Raw genomic sequence first — 17,857 nt, forward strand, 5'->3', positions numbered from 1 at the left:
ACGAGCACAAAAAAAGAAAAACTATGCGACCGCCTCTGATTGCACGGTGAACGCTGTTACGCATGCGCGTGCGCCATAACTTGGTCTTCGTTTACTTCTCTTTTTTTTCCCTTTCATCTCCTGTTTCCCGTTCCCCCAGTTTAGGTAGCAAAACAGGTGCAACCTGGTTAGCCCTTCCTTCCTTTTTTTTTCTCTCTCTCTCTCTTTCATATCCAAAGAAAGACAGGCTGGTACTTCCCGGCGCTGAATAAAATGGTTTCGACACAGGCAAAATGGGCAGATTTGGGAGAGAAAGATGTTTTAATGAGCACGCAGGAGGAGGGGTAGGCTGGAAGAGCACGTATCTGCATGTGATTGTTTATTGGAGTATAAAAAAACGGGGTGGGGGGGGGGGGTGACAGATCAAGACGCAATAATACAACCAGCTGTAAATTATATATACAGCGTCGAATACGCAGTATGTGTACTATACGCGCGCAATGCATACACAGCCTATATAAGCACATCCCCACTAAACGCGTCAGCAAATGCACACATTTTAAAGCTGGCCATGAAGCAGTGGTGAAGTACTGAGTCGTACTTGACTGCAGGTAGCTTTTTTTTTTTCGTTGACAGTCCCTAATTAAAGCAGCCGATAATAATAAGAGTCGTAAGACTAATGCAATGGTTCGACTAGGAGATAGCCATTCCGACCAAGTTTCCGCTTCTGCTTCCGCTTTAAGTCAGCTCATTTTTGCAACCCTGAAGCGAATTGTGATGACGCGTTACAATTGTGGTAATGGACGTATGTATCTTTTGCAAAGATTTAAACTCGCGAAATAAAGCTCCACAAATGCACGCGGTTTTTTGTTCTGGCGCCCACTTTCAGAACATACCTCAACATGCTGACCGACGTTTACATGCTTCCATTCTACCACGCTGCCTGCTACTTCGGCGGCTGCATCACGTTTTATGCAGTGCACAAGTACGAGGACAGGAAGCTCTCTAAGGTAAGTACCTATAATAAGTATGATAATCACTGGCCAGTCTGATAATCTGAAGGGTAACATAGGGGCCGCAGTAACTAGAACTAGAGGTTAACAAGTAATGAATATGGAGGATACTTCTCCGATCCTGTGAGTAAGCATCGTACTGCGACAATTCTTGTCCGTCTCGTCATTTTACCACTCAAAGTAAAAATGGGGATATTTTTGTTCGTGCTGCACTCTGCATTGTATGCGGATAGTACCCTCGAGTAATTACTGGAGTCATTTCCTGCCAAGTCATGCGACCGTGTTCCGGATAGAATAAGAACCATGGCATTTATTTGGAAACGTTGGTTGCGCTTTTTAGACAATCACAAGGAAGGGAGACAGGACAGGCGCCTGTCTGTCCGCGCAACCAACGTTTCCAATTACAATGAATCAACTTGCCCAACAACGCATTCTGCTAAACTTCATGGCATGTATGTAACACATGGAATCTTCGGCAGAAGAAAGTTCTTAAGCAGAAAGTCGCACGCATGTTCTTACTCAATGACAGTTGCTAAAGTGATTCACGAAAGAAAGTGATACCATGAAAAAAAGTGTCTGTGTCGCGTGAACGCTCGTTTTTGATTATCCAAAAATACACTGTGCGAGCGAGGAGATTAACGTGGTTTTAAATGAGAAATTACGTAAACCATTGCCTCCTCCCCCCCTTTTATGAGTAGCTGTCGGTGCTTTAAATACGAGAGGAAGGCTTCGATGCCCGGAAGCGCAAAAAATAATTACATGTTACTTTAATGCGACCAACTAAAAACACATCTCAAATGTAGAATGACACGTAGCTGAGCAAAAAGGTTGTAATTTGTGGTACGGAAAGGCATGCGTACAAAACACAATATCGAGAAAGACGGCAGCCGAGGCGAAGCGAAGCCTTATTCGCCCGGGATTTGGCGTTCATCGTCGTTGCACCCCCGGATGTAAAGAATACATTGTTGCGCCAAAAAAGGAAAATACAGACTTGGGAAGGAAGAGTACGAAAAGACAGATTGAGCGCTCAATCTGTCTTTTCGTACTCTTTCTTGCCAAGTCTTTATTTTCCTTTTTTGGCGAAACAATGTATTTTTTAGATCCCAACCAACTCGCCCAGCAACAAGTTCTACTCAGTTCTACCCCCGGATGTATTCGTGGATATCTGCAGACAACTTTGGCCACAGCGTATGCGCCCTAAAAGACAATTTCCTGCAGGCTGCTGTCTGGCCTGGTAGTAGATAACGTGGGTCACTGGATGCACGTGCCATTGGGTAAGGGCCCATTCTTGACGTACACCCGCGAGAAAAAGTATACGGACCACAGTGCCGCCGAAAAAACAGTACTTCATCGTAATTAACACGCATAAGAGGAAACTTACGAGTGCACTAGAAAATTTGTAATACCGAGTTTGAACTGCAGTCTTTAATTTCACGTTGCATTCATCGACAGAGGAGAAAATTAGTTTTATCGCGCAATCCCTGGTCCGTACGCTTTTGCTCACGGGTATGCATCCAGTACCACTGTGGCACAAGAAGGTTGAAGCCTTAAATGTATTTACATACGTCTCCTACAACTCCGTGAATACATTTCTCATCAACATTCTTGTCTGCGCAAGCACCACACATCGCCTTCGTCCTCGTTACACAGAAAGCTAGCAGCTACAGAGGCTGCGCTTGATTCATCCACTATGCTGCCGCTACCTGGCAAACCCAAACCAGCTTTGCGTTGTTGAGATTTCAACATTGCGTTGAACATGCGTATATTTTGTTGTCCTTCTCGTTCTTGCTCCGTGCGCGTTTTGCATACGCCGGCCTTTCCATAATACGTCAAGTGCGGCGTCGCTTCGGGCTTGAATCAGGCGCACAGGTTACATCGCTGAAAACAGAGGTGTTCGTCACATGATATTACAAACCACCGGCACGAGAGTCAGTCAATCTGGTTTCGTGGTCGCCAGTGCACACAGTGAACGCGCACTCAGTCGCATCAAGTTTAATCATCTCCATATAGGGAAGAGAAGGTGAGAGGGGCGCTGCGCTCTCCGAGACAAGCAACAACAGATGACTATACCGTTGTAGTATGCGGGCAAGAGTGGAGTGGTGCAATTTAGAGCCGCGTCACCATGTGTTTCATCGACGTAGTCATGCTTCCCAACTGTGACTCGTGTGTCAACGGTTTGTGATACCACGTGACCGCTACTCCTCGTTAGTGTAGTGCAACCAGTGAGCTTGCCTCGAGACGAAAACCGCGCGGCATCTGCACGCGCTTTGGACCAGTCGCGATAAATGATATTTTTTTTTAATTTGCAGAATGCCCAAGATATCGAAGTTTCATGCCATAATTACGAAGTCGGCGGCTGCCTAATAAAGCAAAATAACAAAAACAATCTAGACACGACCATCCCACTACTCCATTAAGATGCAAAGATAATGTTAGACGATAACAATAAAAAACACTATACTTACGCTTACTTCATCAATACATCATTTGCTTTTTGTGAATCCAGAGGGTATTTTTTTCTAGCAGCACCACTTTGAAAAAATTATAGCAGCATGAGTCATGGTCACGTCATGTTTACCATTGGAGTGTCCACATTGGTGGCCTCTAGTTAATTAGTTTACGGGCGCACATCCGAAAATTGTTATCGGTGCAACGATATTCTCTGACAAAAAGAAAGCGCAAAAAATGAATAGAATAGAATAGAATTTATTGATAGGAAAGACAGAGAGGTCGACCTGAGCTAGTACCCTCTAGTCTGCTACTCTGCACTGGGGAAGAGGGAAGGGGAGTGAAAAAATGAAGCGTTCATCGCGGCTGTAGATAAACTTGCACTATTCGTTATTGGAGCACAGAGAGAATCTTAATTTTTAATAACTAATGCACGTAAGTAGGAAGTTGGAAAAAAAAGAGAGGGGCGTAGCATCTTTCCCTCTCCCACGCAGGGCGTCGTAGCGGTGCTGTGGGCAGTGGCCTTCTGCTTCGGCACGGCTTGCGTCGCGTACCGCTTCGAGTGGACCCGCGGCACGAAGCACGGCGACTTGGCGAAGGTGTCGCTGGCTTTCTGCGACCGCACCATTTGGGCCACGGCGCTGGCAGCGCTCACCTTCCTCTGTGTAACCGGAAGAGGCGGTAAGGACGCTGGCATTTGCCTAAGCACGTGAACGATCGATGAGCTGCTTTCAACGGTACCTAAGCAGCCCATGGGCTGGACTCCGTAGAGTGGAGGGTTTAGCTTCACCACCGGCCAGTTCTGCGACATGCATCCGCAGGGCCTCAGCGTTCTTGAATTCTGCCCCCATCAAAATGGGGCCGCCGCGGCTGGCAATCGAACTCGCCACCTTGTGGTCAGCAGCAGAACGCCACAGTTACCGAGGCGGGTGACCTAAGCGAGTATTCATGTGATGAGCAAACTGACGAACTATTAATCGATTTATTTCCCATTCCATCACATAGTTTCCTTCGAATAGTACTTTGGCGCTGCGATCTTTCCGCTATCGTGGCAACCAAAGGCGTCGATCCAGGGCCGAGGTCCGGACGCCCTGAACCCATTTTCAAATCTTTGTTCGCAGCGCTAGCGTACGGCACCTGACAAAGTCATTAAGGCCTTCTTCCGAGCTGCTGCTAGGGTTGGCAACCGTCCCGAATCTAGCGGGACAGTGCTCATTTTTGAGTAAATGTTCCATGTCCCGATTTCACACAATCGGGACATCCAAATAGCCCTACTTTTTTTTCTCTGCCGGATAACAATAAGTAGACCAAATTTCATTTTTAGGATGTCTGACAGCTCGTTTGCCCATTCTTGCTTTTTGTATTCTGTATCATTGTCATAAGCCTAAAGACGGTGTAGGTTTTGTGGCAGTTCTAGTTCAGTAACCGTTCCCAGCCTCTCAATGTGTATTAGTCGTGTTAGTCAGGCAACTTTACTACACCGTTCTTGTTGTAAATCACGACACGGTGGGAATAAAAATATTTTTTTAAAACTTTCTTGCGCGTACAGACTTGTGTGTGCAGGACATCTTCGGCAGCGCATTTTATGCCCCACTTCCAAACACTCTTCAGTTTGCGGAACCTCGGAAAAAAATAGTGCCGTCAAGTTAATAAAAATTTCTGTCTACAGTATGCAGCGTCCAAACGGTACAAGTTCAACTTCCAAATTGTCCACAAATGCACCCGAGATAACCGAAAGATAAACCAAATTCTGGCGTTTTTGCGCGTGCCGATCCACGATCTGATTACGAGGCACACCATAGCGGAGGTCTCCGGATTGACTTTCGCCTCTTGGTCTTCTTTAACGTGCACCTATATATAAGTAGACGAGCGGGGTTTTTTTTTTTTGCATTTCACCCCCATCGAATTACGCCCACCATGACCGGTATCGAAACCGCGACCTCAGCAGCGCGATGCCATATCAACTAAGCAACCAGCAACCGCGACGGATGCTCTCAAGGTATGTTTGTGATGCGAGCTTTTTCTTTAAATCGACACGTTTTAATGCGAACCATTATTTGCGTCATTCCAGGCGCATTTACGGTAAACGGGTAGGTATATGCGTTCCTCTGTCGCCTCGTTTGGGGCTTCTTTAACAAAAAGAAATGCATGGCCGATGCTGGAATCGGACCTTTGACTTCTATCCAGCACAGCATCCCGATGTTCTAACCATTCACCACAATCGCACGCGCGCTTATCTCGCGCCAATGCCAATATTGGGACGCCTGGCACGTGCGTCACGAGCCAGTTTCTCGCATTCTTCCTTCGTGACAACTACCGCTTTGACACCGCTGTATTATGCTGTACGGTCTTCGGGATAGGCCCACATTCCCCTAGTAATTTTCTCGTAGCAGTAAACGCTACGTAGAAGCTGCGCGACGTTGTACCGCCTTCATGATTGGCCCAGGTCGAAGGTGTTTCCTTCACCGGAGTACAAATTACACTGTCATTTTAGTATAGACCACACTGCATTGTATTTGACCACACTGCATTGTACCAGACTGCATTAATTTATATTTCCGCAAAAGAAATTAATTATATTTATAGTTAATTTCTTTTGCGGAAATTTGTGCCATGCGTAGTTACATGATTGGGGGCAAGTAATGTCTCGTGCTAAATCATACGCACATTACTCTGTCGATCACTCATTCGTTTATTTCAGGCCTTGTGGGGAGGTTGCTGTCGGCAGCTCCACTGGCGGTGCTTAGCCGGCTGTCCTTCGGCGTGTACCTCATCCACTTCCTCTTCTACTTTGTCTCCCACAACGCGGCGAGGGAGAGGCGGTACGCGGGTGTTTACGCGTCGGTAAGTGCGTCGAGGACATTTCCTTCGTTCGTTCATTCCTTCTTTCTTCCTTGATTCTTCCCTTTCTCCTTTTCTTTCTTCCTTTTTCTCCTTTCCTTCATTCCACCATCCTTTCATTTCCTTCTTTCATTCATTCCTTTCCTTGCTTCATTCATTCAGTCATTCCTCCCATCTTTCGTTCCTTTTCTCCCTCAATCCTTTCCTCCATGCAACCATTTCTTCTTTTCTTACTCTTTTGTTCTGTTTTTCCTTACTTCCTTTCCTTCCTTCCTTCCTTTACGTCGTTTGCTTCTTTTCTTGCTTTCTCCATTTTCTTTTATTTGTCCTTTCTTCCTTCCTGACGGCACTTAGGGTTGAAGTAGAAAACAAAAGTGAGTTGGTTTGTGAGTGATCACCACGAAAAAAGAAAACAGGGGGGAAAACGGGACAAGTGAGAGAACACAGACACAGCACCGTGTCCATGTCATGTCACTTGTCCCGTTTTTCGCGCTGTTTCTTCTTCTTTTCTTTTTTTTGTGATCGCTTTAGGCTGATACCACAAATATTTTAGTTCGTAAGAATTATTTTTCATTGCCCGGCCATGCTTGTAATGCTATGTCTGCTATAGCGATTGGCCAGCGCCTGCTCATTCATAAAATTTGACCAGGGGTACGAACTGCATGCTTTGTGAATGCGTAGCTTGTTGCCGCCTAAGTAAAACACTGTCTGTGAATACTACGCGCGCCTGCTGTTACTTATTCTTTCACTCGCTCGAATATTATAGCCGGCATATGAGGCCATTTAGGCCCGTCCTGAATTGGATCCAAATATCAACGAAACTCTAGCTCCCCTGGCCCAACTACTTTGCTTTTGTGCCAGAAAGGAGGATAAATCGCCAAAATACAGTGACTGCGATTCTTTTAACGTTATTATAGCAAACAGAAGTTCCGTGTCTCCGACTCCTCGACACCTTCAGAGGATCCCTCAAATTTTGTAGAGAAATGGAAAAAATAGGATATGAAAGACAGAGAGGTTAACCAGAATAGGTGTTCGCTTGACTACTCTCGGTTTGGGGGAAGGGAAGAGGGCAAAAGTGATAAGAAAGGGCTCCCCGTTGCAACTGGAAAATATTTGGAGAACTCCAGTGCCACAGGAAAAATCCTTGGAAACGCTGAGACAACACTTTGGGAACATGGTAAACAGGCCTGCTTAGACACGACACAATATTGTCTCGAACATGTCAGTGAAATTTTATTATTGTGCAGCTGGAATCTCACACTATTGCTCAAATGCCTACCTGCCCTTTCCTTGAGGTTATCGGAAATCCTGCCACTTGTCGCTTGTGGATGTATATCGTTTGTCGATGTATGCATCGATGGCGTAATTGTTTCAATGTCAGGCTTCTGTGCTAGAGGTCCTGTGCTCGAATCTTGCCATCGTACAACTTTAATAATGTTTATTTAACTATTCGTTACGCCGTACCTTGTTGAAAATGACTAAGTTTACAAAGTCACGAAGCCGTTTGAAGCCAGAAGGACGAAGTTTAGGCAAATGCATGCACTTCCCATAATTCCCATGCTGGCTGAACCCCCCCCCCCCCATTGCAGCTGCCGAAGGTAACAGCGCCAGAGTTCCCTCTGGTAATTATTGCATGAAACTCCATGATCACTGGGACCAGCTCAGAAGGCAGTGAATGCACTTTTGTGCTTTCTGAGAACGTCTGGCTTGTGTGAGCGCCTTTGACTGCGTAGTGCTGTCCGTGCACGTCCCTGTGCCCTTTCTCCGCTCCCCTCTCCCTTCCCCTTTCCCTTCCCCCAGCGTAGGGTATCCAACCGGACTCCTGACTGGTTAACATCCCTGCCTTAGTTATATCCCCCCCATCTCTCTCTCTCATTTATTGTAATGCCGAACGAGCCTAATGTTAGTTTGGTAACAATCACCATACACCCCCTACGTAAGTGGTTTGTCGCGCTATCTGGCTACGGATTAGGACGGCACTGCCCCGAAAATAATGCCTCCGCGATCGGGCGGCACGATTATGCCTTGCGCAACACGGGGGTGGCGAGTCAATGATGACACGAAACCTCGCCGCGGTGATGGATACAGCATGGCGGGCATCTTAGCACATCGTTGACCGTGGCGCGGAGGACAAAGAACCAGCAGATCTCGAGGCATGTAGGCTGCCTACATTGCCGATAAAGCCAACGCAGTTTATGCGAGGCGCATTCAAAAACGTTTTGTTCTAGAATATTCGTCATGAGATGGCTCTTTAATTCAAGATACATTCTACGCCTCTCGTAGTAAAGGTTGTAACAGAGTGCCTTTCAATGTACCAGCAGCATTCTAGCTTACCAAGCAGTTGTGTCTCACTAGTAGGTGTGTGGTGTTTAGAAAGGCCAACTTGGTCATCAATGTGAAAGCATTAAATGGCTCATGAAGCGGAAAATCCGGCGTTGGCGGCCTCACCAGTCGCTAGTACAAAAAAGGCCATGAACACTCGACCTTTGGAGGGAGTCGAACCCACGACCTTGCGTTGTGGCATAGGGTCTCAGCAACGCGCGGTGGTCGCAATGCTTTCGCATTCATCCACGTAGCGATAACCAAGTGTCCTCGACTTTTTTCACAAAGCATTTCTAAAAGCGAATGAGTGCACGTCTGACAAGATCGGCCGCAATAGTGAATTTACAAAAAAGTAAATACTGTGGTCTTACGTGCCGAAACCACGATATGATTATAGGGAACGCCGTTGTGGGGGATCAATTTTCACCATCTGGAGTTCTTTAATGCAAGCGCGTTTTTTGCATTTCGCCCCCATCGAAATGCGGCCGCCGCGACCGGGGCTCGATCCCGCACCCTCGGGCTTAGCAGCGCAACGCCAAATCCACTAACGCCACCATGGCAAGTGAGTGAAGTTCGCAGACTTTTTTTTAGGTGCTCTAGGTAAGACGTCTCGGTCGTTGCATTCTCGTCATTCCTTCGCGGCAATGCTATCATCATCACACATTCGTCGTCATCCATTTGTGGTCATACCTTGATCGTGATGCCGTCGTTGTCATTCCGTTGTGGTCATTCCAGCGCAGTCATCCCATTATCATTGAGCCTTCGTCGTCACGCACTCACCTCCATTCCAACATTGTCATCGCATAGTCATCATGCCGTCGTTGTCATTCAATCGCCGCAAGTACTTCTTCGAAATTTCATCGCCGTCAATGCGTCGTCGTCATACAGTCATCGTCATGCAATCGTGTTCGTTTCGTCCTCGTCATTCTGTCGTAGTCATTCCAATGTCGTCATGCCATCGTCGTCATACAGTCATTGTCATGCCATTGTGCTCGTTCCATCACCCTCATTGTTTTTATTGAAATGAAAATAGAAAAGAAGTGTAGTCACCCTTAATGGTGACGGCTACTGCTTTTCTCATAGCAGAAATAACAATATATATTTTAAAAAAATATGTTGTAGGAAAATGAAAATAAACGACGTCACAGGGTCAGAAATCCACAGCACCGAGTCCTAGACACCCATGAACATGGAAAAACAAAAGGCAAAGGCCTTATTCTGTCGTAGTCATTAGACTGAATATCCCTTTGGCGTTTTCCATCGCCATCGGCGTCATACAGTCGTCACGACGTCGTGGTCGATCCTCTGCAGTCACTTCGTCGCCCTTATGCCGCCGATCGTCATTCCTACGTCGTAATGCGCGGGAGCTGCATCTGTAAGCGCCCCAACTTTATGTCCAGCAAGACGTTTACTGGTGAAAATGTGTACAACTTCGTCGGGTGCTCTGTACTTCCAAATGGCCGCTAAACAAGAATGGCGCTCTTCGCCAACACGAATTGAACCTTCGCTCAAACTGACTTCTACATCGCTTGGGATCTGTCCATTTTTTTTTTAACCAGCAACAGCTATTCACCGCATTATAATGCGCATTCTGTTCCCAGAAATTTACGACCACAGAAAGTTATTGACTGTGGCGTTGAGTGACAGAAGCGCGAAGAATAGAGAAAAAAAAAAGGAAACTGAGAAGTTGAACAGGGAGAGTGTCGTTGATGTGGAAACCGCGTTTGGAAGAGGAAACGACACCATGTACAGCATTCACAAGACGCTTTTACACTAGAATTTTTCGTAAGAGCAAATTCCAGCCAATCCTGAAGCGGGTCTTATTATTACCAAAGGCGGACGGCCCTATTTCACTGTGTTAAGCCATTATTCAAGCACCTTAGTTTCGAAAGAGCGTTATTTTAGCCTGCCAGCAGACACCTATAATTGCGCGATAATTCTTTGACATTTTAATTATATACACTGGCGCGCAAGCTGTAATCGCGCAGTCGGAGTGATTGCTCATTAAGACGTGCCTACACCCGCCGTGGTTGCTTAGTGGCTAGGGTGTTGGGCCGCTAAGCACGAGGTCGCGGGATCTAATCCCGGCCACGGCGGCCGCATTTTGATGGGGGTGAAATGCGAAAACATCCGTGTACTTAGATTTAGATGCAAGTTAAAAAACCCCAAGTGGGCGAAATTTCCGGTATCTCCCACTACGGCGTGCCTCATAATCTGATCGTGGTTTTGGCATGTAAAGCCCGTACTTTTACACGCCCCCCCCCCCCCCCCCCTTTTGATAGAAATGCTCAGACTGCCGCCACTTGCGAGATATCCGTCAACGAAAGCTGCTACGAAATACATTCGTGTGTCGCATTATTTCCTTCCGAAGTGCGTGCAGGGAATCCAGAAGAACGAGCGGTTCGCACATGGGCGCCTCTAAACCGGTGTTCGAGGCTGTGCACGGCGAGATAACGAACAGGATTCGGTACCGCAATAGCCACATTTGCCACTGAGGGCTCAACATTTATCCACTTAGAGCTTGTTGGGTAAATAAGTCTTCTGGGCTTATGGTACAGGTTAGTTTACCTACCTGCGCTAATGATGTGTTATCGAAAAAAATATATTTTCATACACCTACACTTTCCTCGTGAATTAATTGTTTGCCCCTGTAGACGGCGTACCATTTCCATTCCTGCCAACGGGTAAAGTGGGTAAACAAAATGGAGAATAATATTATTAACGCTACGTCTTATTCGTTCTTATCCGTAAACAGTGTTTATTTGGCTTGCACAGTGTTTTTACTTCGAACACCTTCTTTTAAAAGCCTACAAAATATACTTGAATCACGTCACCGCTGATGTATCATCTGCACAGGCGGACGTGCAAGAAAAACCAAAGCAGTATATTTACCCATAAGACAATTTGAATTATTTATCTTCTTTGTTATAAACTTTGTGGCACATGTTTGCATTTGGAAAGTTAAATGCGAAAACACCCGTGTACTTAGATTTAGGTGCACGTTAAAGAACCCCAGGTGGTCGAAATTTCCGGAGTCCTCCACTACGGCGTGCCTCATAATCAGAAAGGGGTTTTGGCACGTAAAACCCCATAATTTAATTTGAAAAGTTGAAGGTGATCGTCACAATAGCCTAGTTTTTATGCATTTAAAAAATGTTCGCGCATACCGAAATACCTGGTGTCAATTTATTCCTTATATTTACCTGATTGCGCACACGAAGCACGGCTTGCGGGGCAACCTTCCTGTGACGTAGTAGAGCGATGTTGACAAAACAGAGCTGCGCCGCACCACGCAATCAAGCGCTCTGTCTTGCTCCTGCTGCTTAGTGACAATGCATCGAATCCGGAGTGGCGCCCTCTAGAATGAGATGCTGGAAAAAGGGAACTGCGACGGCAGCCTCCATTCTACGTCACAGATGGATACGGGACGGAAAGTCGCGCTTCACGGTGCCACGCGCGCATTAAGGTGAATTGAAGGGATGATTTTTCGCCATATATTTCAGCCTGCATGGCCATTTCGAAACGTAGAAACCTTTAACTAGAATTTTATAACTATTTCCTTAAGCTTTTCTATATCCACAAACATATGGACCGTAATGTTTGTAACAATAAGTTAACAAATGCAATTAGCTTTAATAACACAATGGATTTCTTTGATTTTCCTAGCAAATGATGTCCACCTGGGCAGACGTTTTATCTGTATTGACGTAAATCGAGTAAAGTATAAAAATGAAAGTCTGAGGTCTTACGTGCAAAAACCACCATACGATTATTAAGGACGCCGTTGTGGGGGAATGGATTAATTTTGACCACCGGGGGTTCTTTAACGTGCACACAATGCACGACGCACGGGCGTTCTTTCTTCCCTCCTTCATTTCGCCCGCATCGAAATGCGGCCGCCTGTGCCGGTATTCGAGCCCGCCACCTTGGCCTTAGCAGCGCGCAACGCCAAAGCCGCTGCGCCACTACGGCGGGTGAATGAAGTTTGCATGTTTTTTCAAAAGTGTTCGAAGAAAACTATCTATTCTGCCATTTTTCTGTACACGATGCAAGTTTCTACAGCTATTTACCCCGTAAGAATACATACGAAGGAGGAGCTTCTCGTCACCATAACACTGCACTTCCAAGCTGCCCGAATGGCATCGCCGATTTTATCTCTCACTACACTATATATATAGTAAGGGCAGCTGTGCTGAAAAACGTGAGGGCACAGTTAGAAAGGAGCGCAGCATCCAGCCACGCTGCTTGCACGCAATTCGCTATTACACTTTTGCACAATAGTAGCATTCCATGCCGCTCAGCTTGGAGTTTGTCTGCCCTAGGTGCGACACAGTTATCTTCTTTTTCTATCACGGAGCATGCTGGAAATCCATAGACTTACTCTGGAACGCGAGCCTGTATTGATATATCGCTACACGCAGATACTCCGCATGTACATCCAATACGAACCCTGATGCTATACAAGCGCCAATTCACCTCGAGGATTTTCGATGCATAAAAATGTCGCAACGAACGTTTTTGTTGCCATTGACGTAATTAGTCACCGTATACCTCCTCGCTACCCATGCAAGTGCAGTCGCTGTCCCTCTTGAGTGAGTATCTTCTCTGTCGCTGTCGATGTTTAACAACGTTGCGCAGCCACTGCGGAATCTAGGCCGATAATTGGGTGGTAGGAGGTACCGGGAACGCAGAAAGTGCTAGAAAAAAATTTACGGTAGAAACCATACTCAATGATTGTCAAAGTCAATGCGAAACATTTCTCCCCTGCACGTGGCGAAAATAAAGCCCGAACGAACGAACGCACTCCCGGGGAAACGCTCGCTGGAGGGCCGTCACACGCGCGGGTCGCGACACCCTGACGACGTACGATCGGAAACAAAGGCGGTCGCATGCGCTTCGCGCCGCAACAAATTCGTCTCCGACAAAGTGATTTTTCAAAGTAAGCCTCTCTGCATAGCGTTTACACTCTTACGCTTCATACTTCATCGGCTTCTTCGGCTTCATACTTCCGAGGGCGCATTGTTGTATCTTCAAGTAGAGAGGCCCACGCGCAACATAACGCAACTAGCGCAACCGAGCTACGTTTACTTGTGGCGCGCACACCCGTACCAGCGATTGGAGCAAGGAGAGCAGCTGGCAAGCCAGTAGCGGAGTCAGTGTTGCCACGACACATAAAAAATAGTAGTCGATTTTTTCGCAACAAATCAGTAGAAATCAGTAGATTTTTGTTTCAGTTTTCGCACTCAGTTTATGAGCTCACGAATTCAGTACTTATATTAGTACTGTGCTGTAGTATTGTAGCTTCTAAGAAATGGTACAAAAATTGACCCCGAGATTCTTGGCGATACTTTTGAAAAACCCGGGGATCCAGAGAGCCATTGTCAAGCACGAATTCAAAAACAGTGAAGCCCTCCGATGTCCTATTCAAAGGCGTCAGATGGCAGTTAGTGCCTGAAAGCTTTAGAGTATAGTATTTTCCAGACAGGGGTAATTGGAGATCGCTGGGAGAGGCCTCTGTGCAGCAGAGGACATAAAAATAGGTTGATCATGATGATCCAGAAATAAGAAAACTTGAGTCCTTTATAGCTTACGCAAATAAACTTTGTTGCGCGTGAACAGGCAACTTTAAAATGGCCATGTATATGACTAGATATGCTGTGAAATTCCACAAGCGGCTGTGCCAGCAAAGCCCCATTAAATGCACTCACGATTATCCTTGTGCGAGTCGTCCATTCTCCTTATCAGTGGCTTGTCAATGTTGAAGCTGTGACATGCTGAAGACGTCATCAGGCGTTTCGTGTGAAGAAGGCCACAGATAGTCTCCGTGCTAAGCTTGTTCCGCAGTTTTGTCTTCAGGTTGTTTACAGCAGAAAATACCCGCTCAACTGCTGCACTAGAATGTGGCAAGCACAGTATAGCTATCACAAACTCGGTCAATGCAGGAAAAGCGGCGCTTCCATCACAATGTTTTTGAGTAAACACGACTGCCCAGAACTCGTGCAACGAGGTAGCTTCGCTTGTCGGGATATCAGCGTTTCTTAAATATCGTCATTCGGTATCCAAAGATTGCAAGGCTTTGCCGAGACTAAATTCGGAAAGGCTTGTGCCAGTGGTGCAAGGGATGCTGCCTTCCCTGTCATGGACACAGTAGGATCTAGGAGTTCGAGATATCTTAAAGCCGGCTCTTGAAAGGGGATACGCTTCAGAACTTTGTCGACACTCTCAATGTAAAAATCAAGGCACCTTAAGCGGAAGAACTGACGTTTCTCAGTGGTAACTTAACATTCTGTGGATGACAATAATGCAGTTGCTTGACCGCTGACGTACATGTCTTCCAAAGACACAAAACATTTGGGGTTCTTGAATTCAACTTTTGCCACCTCAACTCCCTCTGTGCAGGATCGCTTGAGATAACAATCCATAATTGTCCTCACGCAGGCTTCTGCACTTCTCAAGAGCTTGTGCAACTGTGGGGCATCGCTTTGCATTTGCTTGTTCAAATTGTTAAAGAGAGGCAGAACGAAGCTGAGGAACATCAAAAACAACTTGTTCAGAGGATCTTGCAGTCTCTGGTAGATGGTTTCCGATGCCAAAAGCCTTTCTGTAGAAACCGCAGATGCAAAATATGCCTCTAGGGCATCATGCTGCTCTAGAAAGCGGTCGACTGCAGCAAGCAATGAGAGCCACCTTGTTTGACTTGGATGAAGAAGCTTGTGCGGCTTCAGTTCAAGAAGAGCCTGAAATTCCTTCAACGTGCCCTCTCTTTTAGGACTTGAGTTGAAGTAACTGTAGACGTCCCGCACGAGATCTTCAACAACACGTGGAAGTTTTGAGCAAGCGTACGATGCGCACAAGTGAAATGAATGACACGTGCACTTAAGAATGAACAAGCCGGGAACCTCCTTCTTCAGCAGTACCATCACAGAATGTTTACTACCCATCATGACACTTGCGCCGTCTGCAGCATAGCCAACTAGACTGTCTTTATAAGGAACACCCGCTCTCTGAAAAGTACCAGTAAGGGCACTATAAAGGCCATTGGCACTCACATCCGTCACAGGGGTGAGATCAAAGAAGGCATCAGTCACTTAATCTTTTTCGAAAACCCTTGTAACAACACACAAGTGCTTGTTGCAGCTGACGTCCGTTGACTCATCAACCATGACTGAAAATTTATTTTCTCGAAGTAGCCTCCACAGCCGCGATTTGCTCTCCTCGCCTGTCACAACCTTCGTTACCACTGATGTTTTTGTTCTGCTGCAGGCAATCTGCTTTGCAATATCCGAGTCCGGGCAAATTTTTTTCAAGAGCTTTGGCAGATGGTCCATGACCGTAAAGGGCAGGTTGTGCTCGGCGACAAACATAGCCATTCTTACTTCAGCTTCTTTAACCTGTGAAGAGATAGCATTGCTAGGCATTGCTTGCATCAGCGTTGGCTGGGACATAAGCTTTCTTGTATTTTCTTCATGTTTCGCAGATTTCATGTGCCGTTCCAACAGTTTCTTGCCGGAAATCAGGTTCATATCGCATGTTTTGCAGTACGCATAACGGTTGCCCTCCTTGCTTCATTGCAGCCAACTTTGAAACGCTTTCTCATGCTCCCAAGCTTGCTTGTAGTTTTGCTGGTATTTTCTTTTTTTCGGTTTTGGACTGCTCTTCTGTCGGTCTGAAGACTCTGAGCCAGTGTCACTGCAACTTGTCATTATGCTGAAGCTTCCAATACACCTGCAATGCAAGTACCAATGCACCTAATGAGGGGCAAATAAATGACATAAGCATGACTGCCTACTGCTACAAGCAATCTCACCACGCGGTGTCGCGTATTTGTGATGGTATGAAGGCAGTTAGACACGTTGACGAAGTTGAACAATAAACTGTAAGCAGTTTAACTTGTACTAGGAAGAAAAAGTGGAGAGAGCTCGGCGGCACAGCAAGCGCGATCATCGAATTCATTCACCGGCTGCGCCATTCCACTATGTCTACTGGCGTCACCGCACTTCATAGAAGCTAAAACAATGTCGGCCGAGTGAGCAACATAATTTCTTATTCTTAAATACATATGCTTTCTTTACGGTTGAAGCGTGATAACTGAAAGCGCAACACGTCATTCATCAGCAATGCGCAAGCAGTACCAGTCCTATGCAGCTGGTCGACGCTTATAATGCGTGCCGTTTTGTTTTTCGCGTCGGCCCGAAATCTGGCGCCGAGATAACCGGGAATAAAGCACTACAGTAACATTTCTGAAGTTTTGCATGTCCAAACCACGATATGATTATAAGGCATGTCATAGTGGGGGACTGCGGATTAATTTCTACCACCTGCGCTCCTTTAACGTGCACCAAATGTACGGTACACAATCATTTTTGTATTTCGCCCCCATCGAAATGCGGCCGCCACTGGTGGGATATGGTTTCGAAATCACGCACTTTGCAGCGCAACGCCAAAGCCGCTTAGTAACCACGACGGGTGAATCACTAAATTGTTAGTACTAACATATCGAGAACTCAAGACATAGAGATATGACTTACCTGGTGAGCTCGTAATGAAGTGCGCACGCTGAACTTGATGCAAAGCAATGGGTGACGCGATCTGCCACATGCGGTATGTACCGCAGTACACACGCAGCAACCGACAACTTGACTGCACTATTCAGAACTAGTAAGTAGTGAGGTTCTATTCTCCTGTTGAACAGAGTAGACGCTCGAAGCGCCGCATGAAAAGAATCATTGGTTCTGGTTCGATAGTTTTGATTTCATTGTTCTGGTTTCATAGTTGTGGGGTACGGTATAGTGCAACCACTTTCACAAATTCACCGCTTCACCTGTTCCCCACTTTGCTCAAAGACAGAGGTAGCGCCACGTTTGTGAGTCTGGAAACGCAAGAATGTATGTTAACCTCAAAGCTAGCCGCGTCTTTTTTTTTTTTTTTTTTGCTAGGTGGCGTCAGATTAACATAAACTCTTTATTGAAAAGTAGCAGCTTTTGCTTTCGTTTCAGTAGAAAAGCAAGAAAATAAATAGATTCAAGCGCTTTATCACTGAATCAGCAGAAAATTTAAAAAATCAGTAGATCTACTGATAAATCAGCAGCCGTGGCATCACTGAGCGGAGTGCAAGTGGGCTCTTGGGAGAGCGCGCGCATGGGCCTGGAGCAAGGAGGGGCCGAGCCATAGGGTTTCATATTACTATAACTAGAGGGAAACCTGGCGCTGTGATCGCTCAATCATCACGGGAATGATGGGAAGTACAGGCTATG

The 17,857-nt window shown here is 46.2% G+C and overlaps 2 protein-coding genes across 2 annotated transcripts in view; one reads left to right on the plus strand and one right to left on the minus strand.

Moving 5' to 3' along the window:
• Positions 1 to 17,857, plus strand: part of LOC142566637 (nose resistant to fluoxetine protein 6-like) — a 183,069-nt gene that overhangs the window by 151,732 nt on the left and 13,480 nt on the right. The window contains exons 6-8 of the mRNA XM_075677472.1: positions 869 to 989; positions 3,935 to 4,121; positions 6,142 to 6,284. Coding sequence (XP_075533587.1) covers positions 869 to 989; positions 3,935 to 4,121; positions 6,142 to 6,284 — 451 coding nt within the window. The remainder of the gene's footprint in view (positions 1 to 868; positions 990 to 3,934; positions 4,122 to 6,141; positions 6,285 to 17,857) is intronic.
• Positions 9,754 to 15,973, minus strand: LOC142566774 (uncharacterized). The gene is made up of 4 exons (XM_075677657.1): positions 15,842 to 15,973; positions 14,711 to 14,860; positions 14,312 to 14,597; positions 9,754 to 9,776 (listed from the first exon to the last, which is right to left on the minus strand). Exons 1-4 carry the CDS (start codon positions 15,971 to 15,973, stop codon positions 9,754 to 9,756), a joined length of 591 nt encoding a protein of 196 aa, XP_075533772.1.

This window comes from Dermacentor variabilis, unplaced genomic scaffold, assembly GCF_050947875.1.
Source record: "Dermacentor variabilis isolate Ectoservices unplaced genomic scaffold, ASM5094787v1 scaffold_13, whole genome shotgun sequence".
NCBI classification, from domain to species: Eukaryota; Metazoa; Arthropoda; class Arachnida; order Ixodida; family Ixodidae; genus Dermacentor; species Dermacentor variabilis.

Excerpts from the sequence above, each read along its gene's own strand:
- LOC142566774 (XM_075677657.1), bottom strand. The coding sequence starts at position 15,973 with ATGGCTATGTTTGTCGCCGAGCACAACCTGCCCTTTACGGTCATGGAC. Across the intron at positions 14,598-14,710 it reads CAGCATCCCTTGCACCACTG|TTCTGGGCAGTCGTGTTTAC; the intron begins GCACAAGCCTTT and ends TCGTTGCACGAG. Across the intron at positions 9,777-14,311 it reads CGACTCGCACAAGGATAATC|GACTCGGTGCTGTGGATTTC; the intron begins GTGAGTGCATTT and ends ATGGGTGTCTAG.